The following is a 9694-nucleotide window of genomic DNA, read 5'->3' on the forward strand; positions in this document are numbered from 1 at the left end:
GGACCTTTTAGGCAGAACTATTCTCAAGTGTTGGGTCTTCGGAATCCAGGGGGATCCAATGCTTGGGGTAGGACTCTTGGCTTTTGGCTGGAAGACCGTCATTACAGATATGGGGAGGATGATTCCATAGTTTCTTGGTCCCAGTCCTAACAGGCGGGTTCAGCTTACACCTATGCCTCTATATCTGTTTTGATGCTATCCTTCGGGTAGGATATGGAGTGGACCATCTGGGAAGTATACTCTCACTGTGCCGGTAGTGGAGAGTGCAAATTTCCTTCCCAACATGTGAAGCCTTAATGTTCTCAAGCAGGTAAATCAAACTATTCTAAATATCACTTCTCTTTTCTTTATTCTAATGGATTCTTGTGACAACGACCCCACCTTCCCTGGATATGCTGACTCGCCCCCGGCACTGTTGACGACCTCTGGCAATTCATTTAACGAAAATTCCGTTGACGACGTAGGAACTATAAAGGACTATTCTTTAAACATTCGAAAAAGGGTAATTTGGGCAACACAGAAAAACTGAATGTCCTGCACGTTGCCCAAATCCCATTAGATGCTAAATATGATGTGCTACATAAAATATTTGAGTGTTACGGATTAATAAAAGAAATTAGAATGGAACTTCAAGATGATAATTTGGATTCTTGGTTATCATTTAATTGTCATGAGGAAGCATTTAATGCAAGCCGTAACATTGTTAATTTTAAAGTAGGTAATAAGAGTATTAAGGGTGCTCTGTGTGATGGGGCACCTAAAGATCTGGACGTCTACAGACCAGCAGATTGGGTTGATAAAGATATAGAGGTAGATATGCCATCGCAAGGAAAGCCAAAACCACCAATGTGGCTTCTTGCTCAATCTACAGAAGTTACTGAAAATTATTTCAAGATCTGCAAATTTCTTCAGAGGAAGATAGGAACGATCGCACCTGGAGATATATCTCGATTCGGTAAGAAAAGTTACTTGATAAAGGGCAAGCCATTCACACAGTCTGTTATATTGTCCAATTTGAAGACAGTAAATGATGATATAAAATTAGACATCAAACCCCATCTAAACTTTAGCTATGGAAGGGGAGTGGTTTTCAATAGGGATCTTTATGAATTTACCGAAGAGGAGATATTGGCTGTGTCCACTATCAGTGTGGAAAGTACATAAAGTACCTGGAACTTCAATGATTGTTTTTACTTTCCAGGATGCTGATGTATCTTTCCGCATAAACATAGAAAATGAAAGGATTAGAGTTCAGCCTTTTAAGCAGAAGCCACTGCAATGTTATAATTGCTTTAAATTTGGACATCCTTCCAAAGTTTGCAAAAAGGATAAAATTTGTAATACTTGCTCCAATATTTACCATGGGGAATGTACACTTGAGGCAAGGTGCTTAAAGTGCAGCTCTAATCAGTTAGAAGAGGCTGCCCTCAATAAATCAATTATTGAACATTATTAAATAAATCTAATATCTATGCAAAGACATTAAAAACAGGAGAAAAAGTTCCTCGGGAATCATCTCACCCACCTACTACTGTAGATAGTTCCCGAAAAAGGAATTCACCATCTATTGATAAAGTGCTGCATAAGACAAGAATATCTCCTCCTAAAGATTTGTCCTGAAACCCAAGTTATCAGGTGTACCTGTAGTCGGGAAGGTACAAAAACCTGGTAACTCATAACCTATTAATCGTAAAAGAGAGAGATCTCCATCTCTCTCACCCACTTCCATAAGAAATACTAGAGTTATGACATCAAATAAATATGATGTTTTGTCTGTTGATGTTTCCAATCAACCAGAAGACAATTTAAATCAATCAGAAATTCAAGTTGAGGTCCACCATCCACCTCAACAAATAGATCAAAAGGATACAAAGAAAAACAACGTAAAACCCAACATAACAAGATCATCTCTGAAGAAACCTACAGGAAATAATGTTAGATTAAAAACTGCTAATGGGAAAACTTCATCCAAGATGTCTTCCAGAAATAATCCATAGTTTTCTCCTCCATTTTGCAATGGAACTGTCAGGGTTTAAGGGCGAAATTCGAAGAAATTAAGCTTCTAATTCATGAACATTCCCCCATAATTGTATGTCTACAGGAAAGTATACTTGATGCTAATACTCCTAGTCCTCGAGAGTATGTTAGCTATAGAACACCATATAATCATCAAGCAGGGAGCCATGGCGGAAGTCTCATGTACGTTCGTCAAGATGTTCCCCAAATACCTATATCTACTGTATACGTACAACCCTGCAGGCAGAGGTTGTACAAATTGATATAGGGAGAAAATATACAATATGCTCTCTGTACTTACCTCCAAATGATAATATTTTATATGATGATTTAGCAGAGATCATTCAACAACTCCCTCAACCATTTCTCTTACTGGGAGATATGAATGGTAGACATCCTTTATGGGGTGATGTTTTGGCAAACACAAGGGGCAATATTATCTCATCAATTGTGGAGAATGAGGATGGTGGGACTCCTTAATACAGGAGAGCCCACGCACTTACAGGTTCAGACAGGTACCTGTCATCCATTGACCTTTCAATTGCAAGCTCTAACTGCCGCCTTGATTTTGATAGGAGGACATTAGATGATTGGCATACTAGTGATCATGCACCAATCATTATAAACACCAACAAGGGTCCGCCTTTACAAAGATCGCCACAATGGAATCTTGACAAGGTAGACTGGGTTAAATTTTCTGAGCTAAGTGAAATCGAAGGGAGTGCAGAACAGTTTGAAAGTATTGATGATGCCATAGACCTACTGAATGGAACTCTCCATACAGCAGGAATCAGTTCGATTCCTAAAACCACAGGACTATTCAAAAGACCACCATTCCCGTGGTGGTCTTCAGAATTAACAGCCTTGCACAGAGCCACCAGAAAATCTCTGACTAGATTGCGTAGACGCCGTACGGATGAAAATTTGATAACGTACAAAAGTGTAGAGCACAGTTCCGTCGTGCCATGAAAGAACCTAGACGCCAATCTTGGGTGGCTTTTGTTTCCTCCATTAATAGTAGAACACCACCATCTTCTGTATGGAGGAAAGTAAAAAAGATTGCAGGCAAATTCACCACAAACCCACCGCCAGTGTTGATAGTGAATGGTCAGTATGTGACTAAAGTAAATTAAGTTAGCAATGCCCTGGCTGACCATTTTTCAAATGTATCGTGCAAGAATGTAGCAGTTGCTGGTCACCAGTACAGAAGCATTGAAGAACAAAAAATTTTAAATTTTGCAACAAGAAGGGAAGAGTCGTATAATTCTCCTTTCACTAAAAGAGAATATGATTCAGCACTTTCCACTTGTAACGATACAGCCCCTGGACCCGATGGAATTCCATATGCAATGATTAAACATGTACATTTTAATACAAAGTTATTTATTTTAAGCATTATTAATAGAATATGGCATGATCATAGTTATCCAAGTGTTTGGGAACTAGCCATTATTTTAGCCTTTTTAAAACCCGGTAAGGACAAGTTTTTAGCAGCAAACTACTGACCTATTGCACTGACATCTTGTTTATGTAAAATTATGGAGAAGATGATCAATAAAAGACTGATGTGGTACCTTGAAAAGGAGGGTATTTTATCACCGACCCAATATGGATTCAGAAAAATGCAGTCAACGACTGATGTGTTGATACGACTTGAGTCCTCTATTTGTGAAGAATTTGCTTCCAAACAGCACCATGTGACAGTCTTTTTTGACCTTGAAAAGCCATATGATACCTCTTGGAGATATGGTATACTTAAAACAATTCATGAATTGGGATTGAGAGGAGAGCTGCCAATATCTATTCAGGCATTTCTTTCAAACAGAGTTTTTCAAGTGAGAGTAGGGGAAGCTTTATCAGAGAGTAAATGTCAAGAAGAAGGAGTTCCTCAGGGGAGTGTGCTGAGTGTAACCCTTTTTGCACTAGCAATTAATGGGATATCCTCAGTCATTCCCCGGGATGTTCTCTCAACATTATTTGTGGAGGATCTCTCCATATCATTTGCTGGAGTTAGAATGGCAATGGTTGAGAGAAAAATCCAACTCTCAATTGACAAAATTATCCAGTGGGCCGATATGAATGGATTTAAGTTCTCGACAAGTAAAACTACTATTATCCATTTTTGTCGTATACGGGGAGTACATCCAGACCTGGATATATACATTAAAAGTCAAAGGATACCATGTGCAAGTGAAGCTAAATTTTTATGTTTGATATTTGATTGTAGGCTTACATGGGTTTCTCACTTAAAAGCGTTAAAAGCTAAATGTCTCAAGGCTCTGAATATTTTAAAAGTATTGTCCCATATATCATGGGGGGCTGACCGCAATACTATTTTGAAATTATGCAAAGCCTTGGTTTTTTCCAAAATCAGTTACGGATGTGAAGTATACTCCTCAGCCACGCCAAGCCGGTTAAAGATATTAGATTCAATACATCATGGTGGTATTAGATTGTTCACAGGAGCGTTTAAAACCTCAAATATCACAAGTCTCCTTGTTGATGCTGGAGAGTTACCTCTAGATCTTACCGAATTTCTGCTATTATTCGGTATTGGTTTAGATTGCAAAGACTCCCTAATTCTTTAGCCTTTCAGACAGCAAGTCATGTAAGTCACTCAACATACTTTGAATTGCACCCAAAATCTCCTCAACCTTATGGGTTTCGGGTGTAACAATTTTTAAACAGTCTTGATGTAATTAGAATTAAGGTGCTTCCATTTAAGGTATCATCAACGCCTCCATGGAATTTACCAGAGATATCTTTTTGTAAATATTCTATTGGAGTTAAGAAGAATATGACTGACTGAGAATCCAGGTCTCTGTTTATGGAACATGTTAAAGAACATAGGGGATCGACTATTATATATACTGATGGCTCCAAATCTGATGCTGGTGTCGGATTTGGAGTACATAGTAATGGTTTTGATTGTAGAGGTGCACTTCCCTATAACAGCTTCAATATTTACTGCCGAACTGTATGGCATACTAACCGCTGTTGAGAAAATAGCGTTGGAAAAGGAGGGTAATTTTACCATTTTTAGAGATGCAAGGCGTGTTCTTCAAACTTTAGAAGTTTTTAATTCTAGCAACCCTCTAGTTTTAAAGATTTTAGAATGGCTTTTTATTATTGGAAGGAGAGGTATAATGGTTCGATTTTGTTGGGTTCCAGCACATGTAGGTGTGTGTGGGAATGAGAAGGCAGATTCATTGGCAAAGAATGCAGCATCAGAGTTGGTACCAAGAGGGTATCCCATTCACTGTAATGACTCCCTACCCAACATCAAGAAATTGCTTTGCAATAAATGGCAACAGCACTGGGATAGCCTAGATGGCAATAAAATGAGAGAGGTAACAACTGTCATATCTCCTTGGAGGTATAACATGATGCCCTGAAAATGGGAGACGTCTCTTTGTTGTCTCTGTATTGGTCACACTCAGTCGACACACGAGTTTCTGCAGAAGGGCCAACACCAACCATATTGTGACGACTGTTTGGTGCCTCTTACAGTGAGGCATTTGTTGATCAAATGCCCCAATTATAATAACTTAAGGAATAGATATTTATTTGAGGCTCGAGGTGAGGGTGGCAGGTTCATCCTTGCCAAGATTCTTGGAAATGATGTTTCCTACTGTGCAAGTAGCATTTTTAGATTTATTTCGGAAGCAGGTCTTCTGAAAACTATTTAACTTTTACAATGACATTAAACTTTTATGGTTTTAATTGAATATTCTTTTACTTTTATATATATATATATATATATATATATATATACTGTATAGACTAAATGATATCGGCGTCAATGATCTTAGATGTCAGGATGCCTGAAAACTTTAAATCAATCAGTCAATCAATCAATCGATCCGTGTTGTGTCACAGATAATTTTCAAGTGGTAAAAAGTTTGGCACATATAAATGTTCATGTCATAGGCGTGACACTTACATGAACAAAACATGAGTACTGTATGAACTAAGCACAAGCGTTGCAGACGGCAAGTGTCAACGCATATCAGCGTGTGCCACAGAAATTCACTACGAGCATTGACACAAATTGGCATTCATTGTTTATGAACTGTGCAAGTTGTAGATACACCAGTTTGCACCACGTTCATAGCAGAGTGGTCGATAGGATATTGTCATGAGTTATTTACATGACTATGGAACATCCAACTCGGTACGACACTTGCCATACTGCAAACTGCCAGCAAACAGGTTAAATGCCCAAAACAATTGTATGTTTCCCTTTATAGAACTTGTGATTAAAAAAAATGCCACAGTAAAATATAAGAAGAGAGTCAGTGTCCAAGAAATAAATTTCTACATATAAATGACCATACGAAGGTACCAGAAAATTAGGAGATTATGTAAAAGATTACCCATAGTTATATGACAAAATACAGAGGGACAGGCTCTATATGGATGTCAAATCTAAGTTGTGGACAAAAGCTGGAGAAAAGGAACCTCTTGCCACTGGTATGCATTTTTCTATCTTCTTCCCTGATATAATTTCTGAATGAACTTTTGAATGAATTATAATTGTTTGATTTCTGTTGTGATAATGTCACTGCATTACGATTCTGTAATTACTTCAATAAATCTACTATTCTATTGTATTTAACATTTTTTAGTCTACGTATTTTCTACGTGTCTAGTGCAAGAAGCTCTATGTACCAATATCAAGGAAGATTTTTCATTCTGAGCATGACTCAAAACATCCACCAAAGAAGTTAATGTATCCAAGCTGAGTCAGTCATTCTTCGATGACTATGATTTAGTATGGAATTTGATTAGGTTTATTTGTACAGATGGAGCTCCTGTTATGATTGGCAAAAACTGTTCTACATCCTCAAGCTCTGGCATACAAAACATTGCCGAAAAAAAAAGGTTAAAGAAGTGATGGGAGTACTTGTGCAAACAGTCGAATTAATTCGTGAACGTGCATTGAATCATAGGCTTTTTCAAAACTGAAGTCACGAAATTGGAGCAGAAACAGAACACGGTTTTTATACCAAATAGAGGTACGATGGTTGAGTCGTGACCATGTTATCACGAGAGGTAAAAATGAGGGATGAAATTCTCAAATTACTCATTTACAATTTTCCCTCACCATACGATTTTGAAAAGGAAATCCTTATCATTTGCCTTGGATATTTAGATGGTATTTTCAGTCTCCTCAATTGTTTGAACACATCAATGCAGGGAACAGATGCCCAGTACCCAACTCAGGGGAAAAATTTTTGCATTTACAAGGAAATTGTTTACCAAAATGTTAGCAAAAATACATAATTAAGCAAACTCACTGGTGTAATGAAGAGGACATGAATGCCTTGAAGTATATCGGGTAATTATCTGGTTGATCTAAAAGTTAAAAGTAGATGAAACTTCAATATTCAGAGAAAAGGATGAAAATCTAGCGATAAAGATAATAAAGGATGTAAGAAAAACTTCTAGCCACTTCTCTTTCATCTCTTCATATCCCTATGAACTATACTGTCATGATTAAAAACTATGTTCAAGAACTTACAATGATGACTTCCCTTCGTTTCTAATATTTATTTCTTATTCTGACATTAATCCATGGCTTCAAGACCAAAATATTCAACCGAGAGAGCAGGCAGTGTTCCTGTTCCGTTAGAAAAAGATGGATGGATTATAAAATTTAGGCCTCAAGCAAAGCACTGGGGCATCACAGGCCATTCAGCGCTATATGATACAAATTAATCAACTCGAATCATTTGGTACCATTTCAACCTATAAAACTAATCACACCACTTTAGTGTAATAACATCTAAATGTGAAATAGGAAGTGATAAAAAAGATGAAATAAATTAATTAAAAGAACTAATTCCAGATTGGGATGGATGCAAAGAGATAACTATATTAATTATTATATATATAAATGATATACAAACACAATCTCTCTAAATCAATTGGAAGAACAGCCAGAATTGTGAAAACCCCTATTTTATAACTTCAATTTCATGGCAGCGCTTCCAGAAAGATTCTCTTCTGTTTGCTCATCCACTTCTTAGCGTCTCGAATGACCAACGAAGCTTCCCAATTGCCTCAACCTTTTTGACAAGAGAACATACTTATTGTTTTTTTACCATAGAAAATTGTGGTATTCCTGGTATAAAAAGTGAAAATCGACTTAATCGCAAATGTAAGAAGTGCGACGTTACGTACAGTAATAATACAAGGCCTTTATTATAATCATTATTATTATCGTATGCTAAGCTACAAGCCTACTTGAAAAAGCAATATGCTATAAGCCCAAAGGGTCCAACAGAAAAAATAGCCCAGTGAGGAAAGGAAATATGGAAATAAACGATATACGAAGTAATGAGAAAATAAAATAAAAAGTTTTAAAAAACATTTACATTAAAACAGATATTTCATACATAGACTATAAAAAGACTTATAAGCTACACTAACTTAACAACCACTGTACCTGGAGTGATGTGAGCACTTAAAACGTCAAACACGGGTCAAAGTTGGCCGTATAATTTTTCATTGTTGGGAACTAAAGTCTCTCTCTCTCTCTCTCTCTCTCTCTCTCTCTCTCTCTCTCTCTCTCTCTCTCTCTCTCTCTCTCTCATCAACTGCATTTGTATACCTATATGAATATATATCGACATATCTATAAGTATATACATACATATATGTCCACACACACAAATATATATATATATATATATATATATATATATATATATATATATATATATATATATATGTATATATATATATATATATATATATATATATATATATATATATATATATATATATATATATATATACGGTATATATGGTATATATGACTGCTTGTGCAAATATATTTTGCGATGTATTTTACGGATTTACTCATTAAAACCCTATTTGATAATTTATATGCTCTTTAACAGGATAACGAGACGTAACAGTCCCAACGAGCTAGAAGACATTCAGTTTCTATTCTCTTCAATGACCAAGAGTTTTTCTCTATGCGTTTATCAGAAAAAAACAACAGATGTTTAAGCATAACCATCTGTTTATTAACGTTCACCATGAAAAAATCTCGTCTCCTATGCAACGTTTACCATAAAAAAATCTCGTCTTCTATGCAAAAGTGAAAAGTGGAAATTTCAAGTATTACAGTCTTCGTCATTTCTCATTTCTTTCTCCAAGTGATTAATTTGTGTTATTGCTAGAAGGTAGTCCGAAAACCACGAGTCAGACAAGCTTTCTCATTCTTCAAACCGGTAAGCCTATTTATTCCAAAACAATACTATTAAGGGCAGAAATCAATGCTGAGTATTTTTATTGGTTTTCTAAACAACATGCATGTAAAGCATCAAGAAAACCATTTGTCATCTTCATACACATTGGTTTAGGTATGTAATACACATATTCTAATGTCAAGTAGCAAGCATACCTTGATTCTTTTTTTTTTTTTTTTTTTTTTTTATAGATCGTGCTTTTTTTCAGGTTATAGATACAATAATAAAAGAGGGAAGATCATTGGAAATATGTAAGAAAATATCACAAAAGTTAAAAAATGAAGACAAATTCTCCAAGATTTAATGAGCCTCATAAGAAACGTTTCTAAAAAAATCTACATTATCATTTATATCCACTTCCAATATATATATATATATATATATATATATATATATATATATATATATATATATAT

General features: G+C 35.9%; 1 protein-coding gene across 1 annotated transcript in view; it reads right to left on the minus strand.

The window, feature by feature from the left end:
- LOC137639344 (glutamate receptor-like) overlaps positions 1-7058 on the minus strand; it is a 20219-nt gene extending 13161 nt beyond the window's left edge. The window contains exon 1 of the mRNA XM_068371623.1: positions 7026-7058. Coding sequence (XP_068227724.1) covers positions 7026-7058 — 33 coding nt within the window. The remainder of the gene's footprint in view (positions 1-7025) is intronic.
- Positions 7059-9694: the final 2636 nt, after the last annotated feature.

Source organism: Palaemon carinicauda, chromosome 4 (assembly GCF_036898095.1).
Source record: "Palaemon carinicauda isolate YSFRI2023 chromosome 4, ASM3689809v2, whole genome shotgun sequence".
Lineage (NCBI taxonomy): Eukaryota > Metazoa > Arthropoda > Malacostraca > Decapoda > Palaemonidae > Palaemon > Palaemon carinicauda.